Source organism: Anas acuta, chromosome 2 (assembly GCF_963932015.1).
Source record: "Anas acuta chromosome 2, bAnaAcu1.1, whole genome shotgun sequence".
NCBI lineage: Eukaryota > Metazoa > Chordata > Aves > Anseriformes > Anatidae > Anas > Anas acuta.
Window position 1 is genome coordinate 65994267 of NC_088980.1, and position 22995 is coordinate 66017261.

A 22995-nucleotide genomic window follows, 5' to 3' on the forward strand; every position below is an offset into this window, starting at 1 on the left:
TTGATTTCGAGAGTTCTGTTTTCTGACTCTCACTTTTTATTTCTAATCTTTAAGTAGAACATTGTTCCCTTGAATATTGTGCCAAACTGACTGGGGGAGGGGCAAAAAAGAATTGATTATGTCTTTGATTCAATTCAGATGGTAGTCCACAAATGACTCATGGCAACAGAAAGAGCATGCTACTAATCCATAAAGGGGAAAATGCCATAATTCCTTACACAAGGAATTGTAACAAAAGTCCTTTAAGTTGTAATAAATTGAACATAATATTAAGTGTTATGTTCAAACAGAAAACACGTATCCCTAAGGAGCAGGATGGCAGAAGGGGTGGAGGAGGCATCTCAGAGGGAGATCAAGAGGGAAAGGAAACAGTCCCAACCACAGACATCCTGGTTTGAGTGAACAAACCTTCCTAAATAAAAACTTTATCAAGGCTTTGATTTCAGCTACCTGACAAATTTCCTCAGTGGCTCTCACAGTTGATTTTGATTACAACTGTATTTTGCATCTTGAAATACACTTTTTAAAACAGCACAAAAATTCAGACCAGAAGCTTCTAGTATTTCAGACTTATGAAAGATGAGGAATCAAATTCTCACCACGTATATTTACAAACAAAATGTGTTTTTGTATTAATATTTACAAACCATTTTAAATCTGTAGCATTTGTCCAGCTTGCAGATACCAGTGGTACAACCCCTCCAATGCATCAGTACTGAATTCTAAAGGTTTTACTTTAGAACTAGTGAAAAAGCACTTCTCATCAGGTATTTTTTTTCATCCAAGCAAATATTGAATTATAAGATGAGTATTATATTTTCTTCAGTTTTAAGACACAAGGGATCACAAAAACATCCACCTTTTTTAGATCCAGGGTAATTCCAGAATTAATGTAGTGGGCATTTTCACGCAACTGCAAGTATTGTTACTCTCATATCAAGTATTCTCTAGGGTAATGAAGCATGAAACAAGAATTTACAAATATGGGGAAACAGAAACCACTTCCACAGATTATTATGGTTAGAAAATGGGAAATGTTAATAATTATCACAATTCATTCAGCTTTTTCACTGCTGAAATAAACTTAAACATCCTCAAAGAGAAATATTTAAGACCTGAACAGAAACTGGTACATGATTCAAAGGGAAACATTTCATGATTGTTGTCATGATGATCGCTGTTTAGTTTCTATAAAACACAAATTCCATAACACATTACTTACTGTTTTTCAACCAAGATTCAGCATATATGGCAACTTCATACAGGAATCCTCACATGAAAGAGGACAAAATTGAGGTTTCTGCCATGTACAAAAACTTTATGATAACATAATACAATTAAAAAACAATATTCATACATACATACATATATTTATATATATATATAAAACATAAAACTGATCAGTTAGTAGTAGCATTTGAGGTTTCTGGAGACTGAAGAAATTCATAAGGATCGTGAACCATGTCTTGTTGTTCTCCAACACTCAGATGAGAAGGACTTCCTGAAGCAAATGGGGAAAAAAAAATCTAAACCTTTAGAAGTACAGAAAAATGACATAAACAAATAGCATGGTTATTTAGTATGTTGCCTTCAGTCTTTTAAAGCAACACAGACATTTAGATGACACTTAAAAAGGGAGATTTTAAAAAGAAACCACAAGATTCTTTAGTAATTTAGACTCTTTTTGAAAAAACAATTATTATTACTACTTTGAGTTGAAGAATTACACAAGATGTTATTTGGATATACTAAATTACGTTGCATACTTTCTTAGAAGTGACACCAAATTGTTGTATGTTACCCTAGTCTTATCGTTACATTATTCAGTTGACAACAGAAGGCTATTGCAAAATCCTACCTGTGACTTGTTGCATATAGATATGCCACAGTTATGTTTATTATACAATATAAATTTATATAACTATATAACATATTCATTAGTATTTCCTAAGAGCATAAAATGCAAGGGCATATTGTCATCTGCCAGTCAGCATCAATTTATTTCATATACTATGTTTATGTGGCTAGGTTTTGGTAGCTGTGCAAAAAAAGCGGTGCAAAAGCTGTAGAAGAAAGGAGTGAGAAAAATGTGGAAAAAAAAAAATATTCAGAAATCAAGATCTGTGAAGAAGCAGAGGGAGGAGGTGCTCCAGGCATTGGAGCAGAGATTCCTCTGTAGCCTAAGGAGATGATAATGGTGAACCAGACCCTCTGCAGGCCATGGAGGACCCAACAACACAGCACGTGAATATGCCCTGAAGAAAGCTGCAGTCTGTGAAGGTCCCACAGAAGAGCACCTTCCTGTCAGGAGCTGCAGCCCTGCCAGAAAACCTGCTCCAGCATGGAACTGCAGCCCATGGGGGATTCCTGGAAAAGACCCACACTGGAGCAGTTCTTGAAGAACCGCAGTCCATGAGAGGGACCCATGTCGGAGCAGTTTCTGGAAGACTGTATCTCATGGGAGGGACTCTGCACTGAAGACAGGAAAGAGAGTTGAGGAGAAAGGAGCATCAGAGACATGGACTGACCACAGCCCCCATTCCCCATCCCCCTACGCCGTTCTGCAGGGATGAGGAAAAACTGGTGGTGAAGCTGACCCTGAAGAAGACGGAAAGGGAGGTTTCGTTTTATTTCTCACTATCCTACTCTTTTATTAATTGGAAATAAATTAATATTACCCTTCCTCAACTGAGTCAACTGTTTTGCCTGTTACTGTAATTACTGAGTGATCTCCCTGTCCGTATCTTGACCAATGTGTTTCTTTCATCATAGTTTTCTCCTCATCCTGCTCAGGAAGGAGAAAGAGACAAGTTTGGTAGGTAGGTGGCAACCAGCCAAGGTTAAGCCACCACACTTCATAACTATTTCCATCATGCTTAGTATAAGTCTAAAATAAGTAACTACAACTATTGTGCTTAATTCTACAGACCAGAACTATGTCTTCTCAGTTGCCTTTGCCATGCGTATTTAAAAAAAAAAAAAAAGAAAAGTTACCCTGCAGTCTGCACGCTTTATTTTATCAGAGTAGTTTCATGATAAAGACCTATGTAAATTCAAAGGCAAGTTTTAACTAGTTTAAATTATAATAGAAATACTGTAACTTCTATGACACAGTTAACTTTACCAAGATGATGCTGGTCTCTTTCAGAGGTATTGGAGAGAGAACTCAAATTGGATGAAGGCCGAGATCCCACTCTGTCAGCTTGAGCCTCATGAAGGTCCTGCAGCAGCTTAGTTGTTTCATCCAGGTGTAAAGGGTTATCATCATGGTCAAGTTCCTTCTTCACTTTCCCTAAGGGCCATCAGTTACCAACCAAAAACCTGTAATTAGCATACGTGGACTGACTCATGAATTACTAAGTCATTCTAAATAAATTCTAAAGTAAGCTAATGCAAGTGTTCTCCATTACACAAATACCTGAATATTGCATTTTCCTCTGTACTTCTAAAAGGCATCAGCTGCAATTTTCAGTTTCAAGACATACATGTTGAAATGCTTTTGGAGATATTGGAGGATGAAGGAAAGAACCATGGGAAATTGAAGTGATTCCTAGTATTTAAATAGCTTTAAGAGTTAAATTTGTCTTTGTGATCTGTTAAACTCCAGACAGGAAATAATAGATCTAGTATGCTCCAAAGGAAGGGAAGCCAGTACGATTAACTTAAATATTTAACCTAAAATACAGTTAAAATAGAAAATGATTCAAGGAGGTGAAGAAATCCCTATCGCAGAAAGTTTTAAGGATGGTATCTTCTCCAGTTGCACTCATTTTACAGGACGCCAAAGAAAACTATGATGAAGAAAACATGCTATTCATCTGAAGACTTAAAAAATAAAGTCTCTCTTCTCTTTGGACTGTCTTCAACACAGACCTTGCCTAACATTGCAAGAATTATGTGAAATAGAATACATCAATCTCTCTCCAGGAACTACTTACTCAAGAAGTTTAATTATTTAAAGAAAGACTAAAGCAGCAGGTTTCAATGCAGCAGGAGATTCATAGCAAAATGGACACCCCTAAACATTACCTATAAAACAGGTATTTATTTGTGTTTCTGAAGTGCAGTAGTATTAGTGTGTGACAACATAATCCAAGCTTACTATTGCTTTTCAAAGACTACTGCAGATCTGTAGCCTTTATCTTTCAATCCCCTTTCTTATGATTTGTAATAGGTAGTTTAACATCTTTCACATACTGCAAAAGTTATCTTTGATTAAATTCTTGAAGACATTTGGCCACCTCAGTAGCCTGCAGAAATGGGAACATTATTTGTAGTAGCATTTAAAGTAGGATGCCTATGCCATATGCGGATTTGACATCATATCCTAATACTTTATATAGTCACCTTATTTGAAGCTAAAGTCTTTCCAATACCTGGAGGGTTTTTTTTGTTTGTTTGTTTGTTTGTGGACATTCCAAGTGGTGATATTTTTGAGCCTTGTATATTTACTTACCTGTTTCTGAAGTTATTTCAAAAGACAGCATCTGAAGCAATAACCTTTCTGAGCCAAAACTCCACATTAATTCCTAATACTTGGTTACTATGCACACATAAACCACAGGTAAGCTATCAAAATGTGGAGGTACAAATACTTTGTTTCCTTCGGTGGTACAAGAAAAGTCACCTTTGCTAGCACATGAATGTCTCAAAGGAAAAACAGACTAAGGTTTCATTTATGTTGTACCAGCCCTAGGTACTGTAGATTTATTACTACTTTTAGAGCACTTTTTCTTCTTAGCAAATCCAGCTGTTATTTTGCCTAAACGGCACAACTAAACCATAATAGATGGCTTATATTTAATTACTTACCTAATGAACTTAACATGGAAATATCAAGAGATACATCTGAATACGGTTTCATAGAGAGAAAGTCCAAGTCAGAAGTGTTACCATCTCCAGCAGATTCTCCAACCTAATTTAAAAAACAAAACAAACAAAAAAAAACATGAAAAAGGCTAACAGTAATGATAAGTTTCATAACAACTAAGAGTTTAAGATTAATCCATGCTCTCAGAAGCGTGCACCATCGACACTTGAAACTGGAACTTCTATAACCATCTTGGCAAACTTTCACATCACAAGCCAAACGTACCACCAGGACAGGCCCTGTCCAATGAATCACACCTCACAAAAGGTCCAGAAAGCAACCTCCAAGGCAGCTCAAATATCTTTCATCTCAACATCAAGGACCGTTGAAACTAGTATTATCAGATCATCTCAAACTGAATTTCTTGCCAAATTCATCCCTGTCCCACAAAAGAACACCGGGGGAACCACTCCCTCACAAACAACTCCCAGAACCCCTTTTCCCTCAATGCAACACTGGATGTACTGAAAATTTTATTAACTAATACAATCTGTAAGGTATGCCTCTCTATTCTAGACAGTATCAGCTGGCGCTGGACACTCCATGCTTTTGGATAATGAAACAGAGCCTGCATTTTGTTTCAACTGCAAGACTTCTATTTGCTATTACATGGCAAAAAGCAAGAGATCGAAGTAAGAAACTCATTAAGCTTCAAAATACATTTCATCAGAATTCTTCGAGGTTGCCTGGTCCAGCAGGAGGAATAGGACATGCAGGTATATATACGACCTGGTATTTCCTTTTTGTATTTCTAGAAAAGATAACATAGTAGTTTTATGAATTAACCTAGCCAGTCACCTTCTAGATAAATAAAAACCCTTCCATAAAACTTAAGTTTCACTAGTCCTTATAATGTAATCCATATCATTTAAATATGAATTGCCACGGAATATGATGCATATCTTATGTTGTTACAAATAATTTGCAAGATAAAATTACAGAATCACAGAATTGTCTAGGTTGGAAGAGACCTCAAGATCATCGAGTCCAACCTCTGACCTAACACTAACAAGTCCTCCACTAAACCATATCCCTAAGCTCTACATCTAAACGTCTTTTAAAGACCTCCAGGGATGGTGACTCCACCACTTCCCTGGGCAGCCCGTTCCAATGTCTAACAACCCTTTCGGTAAAGAAGTTCTTCCTAATATCCAACCTCAAAAACCCCTGGCACAACTTTAGCCCATTCCCCCTCGTCCTGTCACCAGGCATGTGGAGAATAGACCAACCCCACCTCACTACAGCCTCCTTTAATGTACTTATAGAGAGCTATTAGTACCACTGAAAGTACATTAGCACCACTTAAAGAAATATTTATTGATTAGTAGGTGTTATAGCCTAGGATATGCTTTATTTTCCCTTACTTTCCAACTTACATTTTCAATGGATTGGGCAAAATTGATAAATACTGCTTTTTTTCCAGTTTAATGGCAGGTTGAACCTCAAACATTCATCATCAGCAGATCAACTATCTTTCGGATTCCTAAGTGATCTTTCTGACATTGGGATTTAGCTATGTGTACTGTGTTTGTTTAATTAACAAGAGAATAGAGAAAAATTGGACTAACACACTAACTAAAGTAAACAGTGTCAGATAATCCTTTTTAAGTACTGAGCTTATTCTAGATACTGAAATTTTAAACCTCTACCTCAGAGCATGCACGTTCTTCCACTGAAGCACAATGAATGTACTCTGTACTCCCCATTTTCTACAAACCATTTTACCATGATCTGTTTGGAAGAATCTGGGCAGGTATTACGCAACTTGTGTTCTTCTTTTATGAGAACTGGCAGAACCTAAAAAAAAAAAAACAAATCACTTTAGATCTTAGCATTTTACAGGTTATACTTATGTTTCCTAAGAATATTCCTAGCTTGTGTAATTGACTGGTTTACCACAATCAGATCCTAAAACAACACAGAACACTGTCTTGCTTTGTGATGTTTGGATAGATCCACTAAAAGAAATTAATAAATAAAGACTAGCCCTTCTCTAATGGATGACCACACACATTCACGTGAACAATTCAGAACTAGCCAGGATTCTAACAGACCATTTTTTCCTCACAATACAAAAAAGGGTCATAGAAGGGCTTGGATTGGAAGGGACCCTAAAGATCACCTAGTTCCAAGCCCCCTGCCATAGGCAGGAATGCTACCCACTAGATCAGGTTGCCCAGGGCCTCATCCAACCAGTTCTTGAATACCTCCAAGGAAGGGGCATCCACAACTTCTATGGGCAACGTGTTCCAGTGCCTTGGCACCCACTGAGTGAAATAAATGGAGTGTTATATTACACAGAATAGATGAATATTAAATAAATTTGAATGTTCACAGCCCAGACAATATCATGTTCTCTACGTCAAAGACCAAGACATTTTTTTCAATTAAAAAAAGGCATCAGTATAACTTACTTTAACTTCATCCAGTGGTTTTATTGGGATGTTTCGTCTCTGGAGAGAAATAGCAAGAATAACTTTTATTCAACATAAGACAAAAGCTTCTCTTTTGTACAACTTCAAGCATATTCAAATTTCTAGCTTTATTTTGTGTGAGAATCAAGTATTTCAAGTATCTGTAATGAAATTACAGCATAACTTTTATTGTTTTGACATATTTTAGTATTATGCATTTTAACCAATCCTGGAGTCCCCTTATGCTATTTCTTCTATCTGTTAACTTCATATTCAAGTGCAGCATTTTAGTCATTACTTCAGTAACTTCTGATTCCAGATCACTTGATACTGCGCTTTCAGAGATAATCATTATATGTAGCAGCACAAAATACTCAAGCATAAAATACCATGGCATGTTGCTATTGAAACACATTTAATTGCACAAAACCTCCTCATATTCACAACACAACTGGACAGTATTTCTTAGTGTGAAGAGCCACTGACCAGTTGTTTGAAATTTCTTAACAGAAAATTTATTCTTTCAATATTCATACAACAAGGTAGCAAAAATGGTAAGGTGTGTGTTTTATTTTACAGCAAAGTTGCATACTTTGTATACACACGTTTCCACATGTAGAAGAATATTTAAAATATTATTTTAGAAGACTTTTTTTGAACTAATACTTTACATTTTTTTTCCTGCTAGGGAGATTTCATATACAAACTTTTTTTTCCAGTCTGTACTGAAAAAAAAAAATACCCAGAAAATGCGGATGGGTGTTCCATATTTTTCATTATATTATCTATGTTTTCCTTGTACCCCCAAATTAACCACCCTATCCTATATTCTAAGGTTACAAAGGTTTACCATAACTTTATTTTCACCATGTCAGGAAGTTTGAATATCTTCCACCTCTCCTCCCCTTCTCCATTCTTTACTTCTAGAATCAAAGTGTCGTCATTTTAACCAGCAGGCATTTATTTCAAAATAAGAGTGGTTTTATGAGTGAAGATAAGATGAAACAAGATTCTGCAATTTCTTGTAGTTTATTTTGTCTTAGACTAGCATTCCTACTAACATCCCCAAATGCAAGTATTTCCACTGATATTATACACGTATCTGAGAAACTTTCCTCTTCAGTTTTAGTATGGATCTTTACAGTAAAGTGCTTTTGGAAAAAAGCTAAAAGTTTTTCTTTTAGACATACTATGCGAATTTGAAAGTTAGCACTGTTAGGTAATAGGTATCAGTACAGTGGTATTAATACATTCTCTAATACTTCAAATTATTAACCCTTCCACAAAGAATACATTTTGCATGTAAATGAAAAAAAAAATCCTTAGCATTACAACTCAGAAGCAGAAACTTAAGTCATGACATTGTGTGACAGACTGCACACAGCCTCAGTTTGTTGGTCTCCCCCCCAACACTATGCTGCCCTGCTCGCTCCCTTCTGCAGTCACCTGGTGAACCACACTGGAGAATTGATCTAGCTGAGGAAAAGGTAGAGGAAGATTACTTCTCTACTGATTAATTCAGTTAGTAATTTGGTTCACCACGTGGTTCTATGAACATCTGAGCCTGCACTGCTTAAATTGACACTGGGAAACAATGCCACTCAAAAGAATATTAAAAAACAGATACAGGCCCATCCTTGTTTTCATGAACCCGTGACATTTCTGTGCATCAAGGACACACCTGCTTTAGCTGATAAACGGTTTTGGAATGATCTCCATTAGTGATCTGGTCCAGAAGATCATCTACTATTTTCTTGCTGTAATTTCCAGCGTCCTTCACAAATTCTTGTAAGCTAGTAGGAATGGAGATACATCATTACAGAAAATGTTTACTTTCATAAAAGGTAACTTGTAAGTTTTTCCTCAACCTATGGTGCATTACACATACATTTTCCTTCTTCTTTTACTCAATCATGCTTCTTTAGAAAAGCAATTCAGGCATTCAAGTTGTTTTGTTTTGTTTTTTTAAACCCACTCAATACCAATAATATTTCAAGAGAAAATTTGCTGGTAATTGTGAAAAACAAGTTTAGATATTTATGTCCTTCCTTTAAAAAAGAAACAGCAACAGCAGCAAAAAATCTAAGAAAACAAAACAAACTTCAGATTAATTCTCTCCCTCCAAGGCTGACAATTTAATGAAAAGTGGCATTTTCCTTTTCAGGGAGCTCTGTTTTGAAACTTCCTGGAGAGACAAGAAATATGTAATTTGTTTTTAAAATTCATTGAAATCTACTACTTACATATCCAAAACCAGTTACTCCTGGGTATAAAGCAAACGGCCAAACAACTAGCAACCAATAACATCCTGTGGTCAAAGACCCATAACAACAAGATCTGGAACAGTCTTAAAATAAATGTGCAAATTACAAAATAAGTAAAAAATACTAGAACACCCCCCCCCCAAAAAAAAAATAAAAAAAAAGATAACAGCTAGAAGAGGAAGAGGATTTGGAGGCTCACCGATCACATTTAGTCCAAAATGCTTTTAGTCATAAAATTGCTCTGAAATGTTAGACCTCTTAGTAAGGAAGTGTTTACCTTAAGGCACACTGTATCCCAGTTTCATCACCATATGCTGTGTATAGGAGTTCCATTTCATCTGATTTCAAATCATGAAAAACAGAGTTGTTTTGCATGGAAAGGGCTGTACTAGCACTGGTAAGAAAGGTAACTAGACAGATAGAAATAAGAGGTGACAAATGATTAATGCAAGTATAAGAGATTACTTGAAAAGGAGATCATCTTTTTCCTGAAACATACAGAAAAGTGTATTGCAGTGCTTTTTTCTTCCAACAGAAATCAACTGCAATATCCAAAGGAAACTCTACAAATAATTTTAACCAAATGAACAAATGCACATATTACCACTAAAAAATAAAAAAGTTAACTGAGTCCCTCTCTTTCCCCTAATACCAGCAACCCCAATTTTACCAAATTTTATATTCCTGCACTTCAAAAGAGCAAAGTCACTGAAAAAATACTGAAGTTTTTCTTCAGCAATTTTTTTCAATCAAGATTTACCCAGGAAATTTAAAAAATAATGCTTGCATGGTTTATGTGACACTAGAGTGCTAAAAAACAGTGAGTTAGGAACTATTAGAAACGTCAGTGCTGGAAAAAAAATGCACATTTGAGTTGATCAGCGCTCTTGTTTGTGAAATTCTTGCCATATGATACAACAAAGCAAATGGCCAAAATTTTCTTTCTCAGCTCTAAATGCTGTTGCTCAGGAAGAAAATGTTTTCCTCCACAGAAAATGGTGTACCTTAATAAAAAAGCTTCTATCGTACTTTCATTAATCAATAATCTCTTAAGTAAGTTATGTTTAAATATGCAAAAAAGTCATTATAATTAAAACTGCATTCCGCTGCAAATGGAATAATTATATATTATACAAATATCTGAGTGAACTTTTCCCTCAAAGACAGGTATAATCTGAGATTATCTTTTATCTAGAAATTGCTCAACTAAACCATCACAAAGTGAAAACATTCTTTGGCATTTACCTTTGTTTCTTCGTTCATCTTTAAAGCCCAGTGTAGTGAAGCCAGGTAATAATTTGCTTGACAGTGAACTCAGATCCACTGGGTGAGTCTCTTCCTCTAACAATTTGATTAAAAAGAAGATAATTTTTTTTTTTTTTTAAATCTCGTGTTTAAAACTTACTTATGGTGAACATTTCACTGTTGCTATTTTAAAAAGTTGTAGTTACTGTAAAAGCAAAATTATCATTTAAGATTTATGTTTTTATTAAACATACATAGAATAATTTAGGTTCTCCATTTAAATTTCAGATACGTGCGAAATATGTTTTTATCTCCTACTTAACTAAGTAAGCCAAAGATCTTGTTATTTTACTTGTAAAGCATATAGCATCATCTGAAGTTCTTTTGCCAGCTGATTCATAAGCATCCTACATCCAGATTTTATGAAAGCAATAAAAAACAACATATAAAATAAGAGCAACTATGAATCAGTAGTTTGCCTATAGAAACCAAAATAATATAAAAAACCTTGCTAACGTTACTACCACTATGGCTACAGCAATATTCTTTTTTCTAAGGTTCTGAGAACTACTTAATTAAAATGGCTAAAATAATTTGAAATATGTTTTCATGATAAATAAATAAATAAAACAAAACCAACTAATTTGTATTTAGGACCCTTCCAGTTACTTTAAAATCTCACTGACTATGTTATGAAATTGAGCAGTAATTATACTCAGTTACTGAATAACAGAAAGCAAATTTATCACTAGAACCGTAGCAGGATAGAAAAAAATAAACTACAATAAAAATTCAGATTATAGTATTAGCTGTAAATTCAGTGTAACTACTATTAACTCTACAATCAAGAAAGACTATGGAACATAAAAACATCAGGAAGCAGTACAGTACTTTATAGTACACAATGAACACTTGCTCTCCAAAAATTACCATCACTACCTAAATTTTCAGTAGCATGATTTCAGAGGTATTAATCCCATTCATTTTATTTCATTTGTTCAGAAATTTGTGCATGATGGCAGCCCAAATGCTCAATTTCATTCCAAAACAATTTAATCCCAAATGAAAAAGAATGCAGACAGTAAAGGAAATACAGGTTTGCATCTCCTTATCAAAAAATCAACTGAAATGTGACTACCCAAAAGGGTTCATGCATTCCTGATACAGGTAAGATGTAAATCAATTCCAATCTCAAAATGTACAGAGTAAGGAGTACTGAAATCAACATGACGTGGCAGCATTAGGACAATGCTATGTCATTCATTACAAACTTTGAAGACTTCTGTATTTTGAGCTCAAAACTAAAAAGAGTGGAAAGAGTAAGATAATATAAATAATTTGTGGTAGTAACACAAACAAAAAGCATAGAAAAGATTAAGGAACTACAGAAAAAAAAAATAGCAAAACTTAATTAACTTAAAACAGAAATTAAACCAATATTTTAGAACAGAAATGCATATACTGAATCATCTTTTTCCTGTTTTGAATCTGTGCATAGCACATTCGTGTACCAGTATAGTGCTTTCATTCACATTTTGTCTATGTTAATACTCTAGCTACTTGGAGCAAAAGCCTGTCATCCAAGTTCTCTGTAAAGTTGTACCAACTGTTAGCATCATTAAAACAGAGCATCCGAAAACCTGACAGGTAAAGAGAAACATCTCTAATTTAGTACCTCCAAAGTAAGCTGCTGGGGAAAACTGTTATGGGAGTACAAATTTACTAAAAACAAAACCCAACAACAAAAGAAACAAACAAAAAAACAATTAATCTGTACTGCACAGGATCTGTACATACATTTAAGACTACAAAATCTACTATAACATTCAATATTAGAAAGGTTTGCTTAGAAGATTACAGCATTTACCTTCTGCTTCTGGATCAGATGAATTTACTACACTAAATAATAAAGTTCCATCTCCTCTTTTTTTTAGATAACCAATCTGTAAATACAACCACAAAGACATAGATGTGATCATTCAAAACAGCCCAAACTCAAAGGAGATGCCTGCTTACACAGAAAATTTTAAGAAGCATTTTTAGCTGTATTCGGATCCTGCAAAAGTGTTTTATCTGCAGTCTACTTTACTTCTTATTTTCTAATCTAGACTGAAATACTTCTTTATGCATCTCACCCACAACTTTCTCTAATTAAAGAAGTACTATCGCGAGCACACTATCCAATTCCTAAAAAGGAAGAAGCGCTGTGACAGGCCTATCAGGGCACACACGTGACGGTAAGAAGACAGAAAGAGATCTATCTGAAAGATGATAAAACACACTGACCTGTAAACATCACAAGTCAGTGAGATCACAGGTCTGTTTGTTGCCACAAATGAGGCAACAAACTAAGCGTGAACCATGCAAAAAATATTGTAACTTCTCAGTGTAGACAAAAAGAAATGTATATTCTACTTAAATACTTCCAATTAAGTTTAACAATATACCTCTGCTGTTTTTTTTTTGTTTATTTTAATTTTTTTGCTTCCTAGAGGAAAGCTGAAAAGCTGAAAACTCTGTCCATACACAATGCCAAAGCTAATGATGGAATTTAAGAAAAAAGAAGCAACAATGCTGGAGGTATGAACAAGAGTAATACCTTCAAGTGACGGCAAAAGTTAACAGGTGAACTTCAAATATGTGTCAGTGTTGCCTACTGGGGTCTGCAGTGTGTTGTCTAGCTGATCAACAGCCCAGATATGAAGAGCTGCATACCTTCCTTGAACAGCACTGGCTTGCTCTCTTCAAAGGTGACTGCTTCATGAAAGGTATTTTTGGTAATGGTAGCAAGTAGCAGAAGATTGACATTGCTGTGGGTTGTTTTTTGTTTTTTTTTAAATTATTTATTTTTAACAAAGAAGAACCACTCCCACTTTAGAGGTTTCCAAATAGCCTTCAGTCCTAGTGAGTCTTCTTCCTAGCTTCAGAAATACACCAAAGAAGCTAAACTTTCTCCCACTGTTCTGTGAGGCTTCACTTCCTAATCCAGCTGAGCCTACAGTGACTACAGTCAAGAGCCGTGGTTCAAGAAATACATTTAAGTTGGAAAACACATTACTATCACTAATGCTTCAATGCAAATGTTTCTTTTACAACAGTAGTTAAAAGATCAGGTTGAAAATGCAGGATTTAGCAGCATCCTGAATCCTTTTTTTTTTTTTTTTTGATCACAGTGGTCACTACTGTATGTGACAATGAGAAATCTGGCCGAAGTATAATGGTGTTAATAAGACTCCACATGATGCAATGGAGACAAGGTAACATATACATCTCAACACAGACACGTAGGGAATGCCTTCAGCATTCACTCCAAACCCTATCAGGAAGTAACAAACAAAACCACACAGCTAAGAAAAATATAGAAAAAATAAGAAAAATACACAGATCATGCTAAAGAAAACGTACTAACAATCACTGAGCTTTTCCTATTAGTTCCTGGAATAGCATAAAAAAATCAAATACTTTGAATGGTAACAGCATCATGTCCAAGATGGTCAAGCTTGTGGTAAGCACTGTCCAAAATTCCCACCCAGATAACCCACTGCTATTTCCTCCTGGTCACTGAAGGATGTCTGTATTTTGTAATCACACAAGAATGTGTGATAGTTGACAGCCACTACCGGTAAGTACAAGACTAAAAGAGGTTTCAGACTTCTCACTGAAAACAGCAAGTTCATACTTAAATACTTCTTAACTCTGTTAGGATCAGGGAGGAATCTTAATAAACCTTTAACCTATGCTAAAGTCTGTTCCTTCTGATGTTGCAGCATTAAGAGAGTGCCATGTTATTTTAATCACTTTCAATACTACAGGTTGCAATTAAGGAAACCAGATCAAAGACTGACCAATGTTCACTGCTTTCTGCAGGTAAATTTTTAAAGACGTTCGAAGCATGATACAACTTGAGATCCGTTTAGGACGCCCTAAAATGGGCTTCAGTGGGAATTAAGTGATAGACAAATCACACATGGCATACGTTACCCTTCCTAGATGCTACAGTCTCACCGCAGCACTAAAGCCTATTTTCCAAGATGCAACAATGCAATTAGGCATATCACGGAATAGTGAAGTTGGTCATGAAATAGACCTTGCTGTTGGGAAGATATCGATTGATCCTATCCCGAGCCTCATCTGCTGCATGTTCCACTAGTGCCAGGACATGTTCTTCAGCAGTGCTGTCTGTCAGGCTGCACGCATTTCCCTCAGGTTCAAATATGCAACTAAAGAGAGAAAAGAGTAGTAGTTGTAGAAATTAAAAGATAAAACAAAAGGTTAAAATTCTGAGTTTGCTAAACAGATTAGTCCCACTCCTTTCCCAGTGAGAGTCTACTTTAGCATTTCTGTAGAATTATAATTACACTATGAAACCAAAGTTTTTCAGCAGAAGCTAGCTTATTAACTGTTTCTCTACCTTGATGAAAATAAAGGAAGAACTTCAAGACATAAATTGGGATTAATTTTTTTTACATTACTACAAGGTAAATGTTATATGCATCCCTGGTCTCCCACATAGACAAATATGTTATTACCACAAATGCCAAACAGAAAGATGCAGAAAAGAAATTACATGATGAGGGAATGGACAATCTGCAATTCTGTGGGGAAAACATACAAACAAACAAACAAAAAAAACCAACAGATTGCAATTATGTGGATTATGTAAAGTAGTTCCCAGAAAGAATAGGACATTGCTCCCAGTCAAACAGAGATTCCTTTTAACTCCTACGTTTGTTAATATTGACAATCTGTGTTCATACTCAGTCACACCATTCCTGTTTATCTTTTAGTAGATCACTCTTCATTACAGCACTAGACAATAAAACGTAACAAATAAGCACACCTTAAATGGAAAAGGACATAGTATCTTCACTATTACATAAAAATAGAGAAAGGCAATATTGCACGAGGGAATGCAGAAGTACCAGTAGGATGTGGCAGTCTTCATTAAATATATAAGTAAACCTCTGCACATCAAAATCTTTTAGGGTATTACGTAGAGATTACACACTAAGGGCCAAACACCTTAGGTACTAGGTAAGTGAATGTAGAGCACCTCTACACAAGATCCATTTCCTTGTGCCGGGTTACCTTCTTCTATTTGCTTAGCTAAGATTTTTCTTTCTGTATAGAGATTCAGATCTAATACACAGAAAGCTTTGCTATTAAAGACAGTGAAAAGATCATAGGGTCATAAGAAAAATGTGTTAAAACTTTTTGTTCCATTGAAACTTAAGGAAATGGTGCATACAGCAGGAAACTCCTCGAAAACAGATACTTTCTATCACTCTACAGAATACATAATGGACAAGAATTTTAAGTGAATGTTAGGCAGGTACACTGGACAAAATTTTCAAAAAAAGTTTAGATATTAAGATAATCAAGTCACGTTCTAAACTACAGCACAGAAGTCTAAACTAACACATTTTGAAAACATTGATTTCAGCTCTTTGAGCTGTGAATTGTGAAGGCAAAAATATCTCCTCCTATGTCTGATTCACTACCCAAAGTTCTTATTGTACATCAAAAAGAATATTTATCACACTGATGCCAAAATACAATTGGTTTAAAGGTCAAATTAATTAGCAGAGAAATAGTTCTGAGTACTAAAATTACATAAACACTGAAAAGAACAGGAAAGTAAATTTATAGCAAATCTGATCCCAAAGAAACTGGAAAGCAGTATACAATTCAGTCATGTATTTCACATATTCTTGACTATGTGATTGCACATTAAGGTTGATTTTAAAGACAAAGCAGTACAGTGTTGCTTGGCAGTCTCAATTTCCTTTTCTGTTAGTTCTCTTTATTTGAAGACAAGCACACAAAAAGTGGCAAAATACAAATGTACTTCTATAAGGTAGTTTACTGAAGAACTAATCAGAAAAGGAAACCTATTGTTCTGGGTATCATACAAACCAAATAATGGTATAAAAAAAAAAAAAACAACACATCTGTAGGAGGTCCCATTTTACAGAAAGGTACATTCGATTAATTCCTGTATGTAATCTATTAAACACAATACGCTTTGATCATTGCCTGTTATACAGCAGCAGGTGTGTTTCTGTATGCTGACCTCAGAATAGCCCCAGAATTACTCAGTTTAAAAATATTTTGAGAGATACATATTGCCGTCTCCTATTGCCACAAAATACTTTTATTCCCTCAGATATTAAATAGGATTACAAAAATGTTCTTGTCACACTAAACATGTGACTGTTTAGAACTCTAGAACTTCTTTTTAACAAAAATGTGAGAGCATCAAGTTGAAATAAGAAACTACTTTTTTTCCTATGGATGTCTGAGAGAGACAACTGCAGGACATATCTCCATAATCAAATTATTTGTTACATAATTAGCAGTGCTCTGTTACAGTTTGTAGATTCCATCAACTGGAATTTAATTGACAAATTGTATAAAAATCAATCTCTAAAAGCTCTGCAATCTACCCTAGGACATCTACGTAAGATGACATTCATCTGATGAACGATAAGATAATTTCCTTCTAAATCAGGGTTTCTGGTACAATCTCCTCATAAAATAGAAAATAAAAACCTATTAAATTTGTCCAAAATTAGGTTTTAGCAGTAAAGACATGATTTTGTGACAAGGAGATACCTGTTGCTAGAAGACAGCTATTTACACTACCAATGTATTTTACAAAGAAGCTTAGTAAGATTTCACTGGGAAGAGGTTATCATCTGCTGTAGAAATAGTCTTCTGTACACTTGTATCCTGCCAGAAAAAAACTAAAATAAAATCATTTTTAAATACAAATCATTTACTGATCTGGTCCACTTTCCCTCTCACAAAGCTACTGTTTAGATTTTGATACACACCAACACTTTTTTCTTTTTAAAATGAACACAGTGATTTTCCATCAAGTTTGACATATACCACAAGATCAAATTAAAAAAATCAAAGTTAAGACAAAACATGAAAGATTTGTGTCTATGTTAAAAACCCTACTTATTTACTGCAGATGTAAAGAAGGATAAAATATGAATATATACACATTAACTGTAAGCTAGTGTTCAAAAGAATATGCAATAATTCTTTGAGTTGCTTGTTTCAAGTTGGAATATACGGGATTATTAAACTACCTCTAAGAAATAATAAATAAATTAAATTGCTCATTTATCCCACGGACCACAAGGAAAAAGGACACAAGGAGTCTGTTCTCAATTCTTTGCTGCTATCTGATACTACAAAAACTGCAACAGACCAGTAAGCATGCCCGTTAAAACCTTTACCTAATAACTTCTTTATTTTGCTTTTTAGATTTCTTGGTAGTCTCTACTTGTACAGGAACAACTTCAGGGACAGGTTCCTCAACTGATGCGTCTTCATCACCCAAAAGAGCTGCCTGCTGAGAAAAATCCATGTCCTGCATGAACGACATGCTGCGCTTCAAAGCTAACAGCCGTTCCTAGAATCAGAAAGGACAGAGCAGCAGGGACTTAACCTTTCCCTCATAGCCAAGATGCTATGATAATGGGATGGGATGGGAATGGCCATGGCCTTATTTTGTTCTTAATGCCTCGTTTCCAATGGTGATGCAACATGATTTGGTCATGGTAGCATGGCATCAGAATTTCTGCAGCCCAACTATCAAGAGGGAAACAAACAAAAACCCATGCATGTGCAAAGGCAGCTGCCCATTTTACACAATTCTTACCATAACAGACCTGCAACACAAACATGTTCACACACACGCACACACAAAAAGGAGCTCAGAAAAATAATTCAATTTTACAGACTAAAAACTGCATTTGAATAAAAAAATGCGTGGGTTTGCACATGCAGATCTGTGAAATACCTGAAACCTCCCATACACCCACCACCTTTAAAAAAGAAAGGCAGAAATAAAACTTAAATAATATCTTATTTTCAAAGTTGAACCCATAAGCAATGTTTTATAGTTGGACTTGAGGCACTTCCACTGACGCTTGTGGAATAAGCTCCTACAGACTTCAGTGGTGCAGATGAGGCTGATAAATAAAGGTGTATTTATAATACAAATGCTGTAAAGCCTCTAAATACAGCAGCATAAATAGGTACTGCTACAATTAATGGCAGATGGATGAAATAACAACACTTATTAATTATGTTCTTTTTTTTAGAATGACTGAAAAACCAACAACCCCAAAACAAAATATTTCTGCTTTGTTTTTAATAGGTCTCTTACTTTGCTCATCATCTTAAAGCCTGTGTGCAGTATCTTCTTGGCTAGCTTGTAGTAAACAGTATCTGGTCTGTTGTACGTCATTGCATTATCACACATAAGTTTAAAATCTGCCTGTAGAATGCAAAAAGAAAAGCTGTTAAAATTTCAAACTCCTTTGTTAAATGACTGGAAGTTACTATTTCATCAAGGCAGCTCTGTCAAAAACTTTAACCACAATAACATTCTAGCACCAAAAGCAGAAGACTCATGGAAAGCCAAAAGGGAAGACTGAATTGTGAATGTTTTTCTCTTTTTCTCTTTTCCCTTACTCAGAATGCTCAGATTTGTCTGGAATTGTTTTTCTTTGTGTATAAACAAGTTTTGCCTATACATCAAATGTAATGTTTCCTCCTAATAAAGACATATCAAACGGACAAAATGTAAAAGAACTACTATTTGTCAAATCACTCATAGGAAATCTAAGCCACGTTTTACTCACTTTGCTGGATTTTTCTAAGGAAGAAGAAAAAAAAAAAAAGAAAAACAAGCCCATGTTCACAGCCAAGGCTATTATTTTCTAGAGTGGTATTGATGTAACAACATTGAAGGCAGCTGATGGAATTTCATGAACTGCTTAAATAAAACTTTCCTTCCAAGAGCTGACATCATGAAAAAAAATAAATAATCAAACTGTACTGTCTGTAAAACAACAATGCATTCAATAAAGTATTACAGCAATGCCGATACCCAACATAGCTAACACAAGTTGCCAATAACTTTGCCACACAAGTTCTGCCAAAACACCATTCCAAATGAAGTTATATGGAAAACTATATGCAAATACACAGCTGCTATTGTATCTAACACAAAATGCTTCAGTATCTCCAGTTTTCCTGCAGATGTTTAAATTGCCATTTATTCAATCTAACCCAATTGAAAAGGAAAAAGAGGAGAGAGAGAAGGATCAGCTACAGATTCCTTAAAGCAACTTAATCCTTTCTAATATTCTTACTCATGTTTATATCTAGAAGCATGAATTCTATGTAACTTCAGAATACGTACTTGGTTTCCACCGTAATTTGCAGTAGACTGTAGTAGAATAGGAAACTAGGAAATAGAGAACTTCCACAGTGATAAATAAAACAAACCCAGTCTAATACAAAAAATATACTGAGTTCTGAACATATGCATGATAAAATAATTTAAGAAAGGCCTCTAAAGTTAATCTTCAATTTCTCCCTGAAGTGTTCTGAAATAACTAAATCTCTACCAATTCACCTTGAATTCAGTGACCGATTTGTATTCGTTTGCTGCAATTTTTTCCTTCATAGTACCAAAATCCATGGGGTGCTTTATTATCATGGAATATCCAGGAGCAATGGCATCCGTGACTGGAAAAGCAAAAAACCCATGAGGATCTTTCCTAAAAGGGAAAAACAAAACAAAACAAAAAACTTTTGGATTTATATAAGCAAACAAAACGGTCATTGTTTCTATACTATGTTAATGGCATAAAATGGGCAGTCTTTTTAAAAATGACTGAAAACACTCTCCCAAACAGAAAAATACCCGAAAAGGTCCCTGATGCAGGAGAAAATTTTGATTATGCATGCACAGACTTTCTGAAAGAGATTCATCTAGTTCTTGAATTACGTAATTATTTCTTGTATGCTTTCTCTATCTCTATCTACACTCCAAATGGGTCTTTTGGATTCACTGTGTGAAGAGGCTTCACCTCTTTCAATCTTCTTGTTCATAAGATCCTCTACAAATAATTGCAGTGCTTACAGTTTTACATTAGTTCTAAACTCAGCTTCTTGCTATTTAATTAAAAAAAAGCAAAATCAAAGATTTTTTTTTTAATTTTCTTTTCAGAATATGAGCTATAGGGTTAACATAAAAAAAAAAAACATACAAACACTAAAATAAAAAACTTCTCTAAATCAGAAGATTATCAAGCAAGCAATATATCAAAAACATATTTGCTCTGGCATTTGTCAGAGGACGTAGAATAAAACACAACTTCTTAAGAACAGTTCAATCTTTAAGCTATTACAACTCAGAACTGTTTTTTTTAATTCCCTAAATTCTGTCCTCAATATTTACTAAATCTTCAGTTGCAACATACCCTACACCCAAAACATACCATGTTTAACCCGAGGCATTGTTGGTAACAATATTCAGCAACTAATCTTTAAAAATTAACAAGTCTGATGCAGTTGCAAGTTACCAAACATATTACAGCTACTACAGTCATTTAGGCATTATTTGCAAACAGAAAACCAGGATAAGTTTTAAAGTAACACATATGTGCTATGCACTGTCAATATAACTAGAGATACAATATACTTAGTACCTTTGAAGCTGGCGAAGGAAGTGTTCTAGTAATTGCTGGATTGGTGTGCTCTCATTTTCAGCTGCAGTTTGAGATGGAAACATTGATAAGTGCAATGAAATAAAGAAAACAATAATAATAATAAAAAAAGCCAGACAAAATTGTAATTACAAGTGCAACTTGTTCTGGTTTAGAGATAAACAAGATACATCACATCAGATAATCTATTTATAAGCATACAGTAATGATTTATTCATCTTTATTACTTAATCAATTTTAAACATAATAAATTAAAAACTAGTAGATATTAAATTAGATGCAATGCTAAGTCTATTTATTAGTTTTAAGAAATTTTATTAAGTGAACATAAGGTGTTACCTATTTTTACAGAAAAGAAAAAAAACTTTGCTGCTCAAGTAGCGCACTTGGGAAATCCACATTCTGATGCTTTACCAGTAAAATTTTAATAGCTCCTTTGCCATAACACCAATGCAATTAGCACATCTGAGATTCAGTCTAATATTTCAGTCAAAAAGAAGAGTGACACACAGATGCAGACTTTCGGGAAAGATAGGTATAGATTAAGATATTACCTAATGTACAGATTAAATGATAAATGCTACAGATGTTAGCTACCTGGTTCGTGTATATGCTTAAGAGAGACTGGTTCTCGTGTGAAGTTTGAAAAATTAAAGAAGCATCCTGAAATCTAGAATTACAGCTCCAACTCTTCATCATGACTTCATCATTAAAATGGAGAAACATTTCCCTTCTTAACCAAAACAGCTAAGACAATTTATATGCTTTCACACCTGTCTTTTTCCGAGCAGATGAAAAGAGAACCCTAGTTAATGTAGGTGGCAGCTTCTAGCCTGACAGCTTTTCAAGACTCGAGACTATCCAGAGACATAAAGCTTTGATCAGAAAGTGTCAGTAACCCCTATCAGGGCACCTTTACATTTGATGGACAAATTCCTAATTTAATATTAGAGGTCATTATAAGTAGTCATAATTGTAATAGCCATAATTAAAAATTCCTCAACAAATGGCTTGACCTATTAATGGGCAGTGTTTTCAAAATAATACATTCCTAGACATAACATTTACTACTAAGTTCCAATTCAAGGCAGATATGTACTAAGATCATGATATACCTGAACATTCTTTCTAAGAAAAAGCTTCCACTGAAAAGTGTTGAAAACCCGAAGGGATTAAACATGCAGTAATTACCATATGCAACTGATATAAATGTTGGCCAGTGATGAGACTTAAAACTGGTATGGAGTTGTAGGGACTATGGTCTTTAGAGACATCCTATCACAACTTATCTGCCATACTTTTGATGAAAAAAGTAATACTCAAAACTTAAATACTTATACACTTACATACTATATTAATATACTTTGATGCTTAAAACTCCACATAGACTATAAAAAAAAGACTATAACAACAGCTAAACAGTCTACAAGATTTTTCTCTTGAACTGAGCAAAGCTTAATTTTAGACATTATGACCATTGCTCTGCAAACCCCAAGGAAATGCTAAGGGGGAGGAATTGTGGAACACAATGACACTTTATTCCACGTAAGTAACAGGAGCCTGAAACAGATGTATTCAGCATGTTCAATCTATGAAAGCATACCTACTAAAATGCAGCAGCATCAAGAGGAATATTGATTTTTCAGGCAGTGTTTTCAACATTC

General features: G+C 34.8%; 1 protein-coding gene across 7 annotated transcripts in view; it reads right to left on the minus strand.

Annotated features, from left to right (window-relative positions):
* BRD9 (bromodomain containing 9) overlaps positions 1-22995 on the minus strand; it is a 26279-nt gene continuing 3284 nt past the window's right edge. Inside the window, exons 4-17 of one of the 7 annotated variants that reach the window (XM_068670631.1) lie at positions 21314-21374; positions 20236-20380; positions 18979-19089; positions 18044-18156; positions 14881-15013; positions 12661-12736; positions 10794-10889; positions 9826-9958; positions 8966-9077; positions 7285-7323; positions 6596-6667; positions 4813-4915; positions 3125-3292; positions 1-1501 (exon numbers count right to left, since the gene is read on the minus strand). In XM_068670631.1, coding sequence (XP_068526732.1) covers positions 1401-1501; positions 3125-3292; positions 4813-4915; positions 6596-6667; positions 7285-7323; positions 8966-9077; positions 9826-9958; positions 10794-10889; positions 12661-12736; positions 14881-15013; positions 18044-18156; positions 18979-19089; positions 20236-20380; positions 21314-21374 — 1463 coding nt within the window. In that variant the 3' untranslated portion in view covers positions 1-1400. Of the gene's footprint in view, positions 1502-3124; positions 3322-4812; positions 4916-6519; positions 6668-7284; positions 7324-8965; positions 9078-9825; positions 9959-10793; positions 10890-12660; positions 12737-14880; positions 15014-18043; positions 18220-18978; positions 19090-20235; positions 20381-21313; positions 21375-22995 lie in introns of those variants that run through there. The other 6 variants (XM_068670629.1, XM_068670628.1, XM_068670634.1 and 3 more) reach the window with 6 other exon arrangements.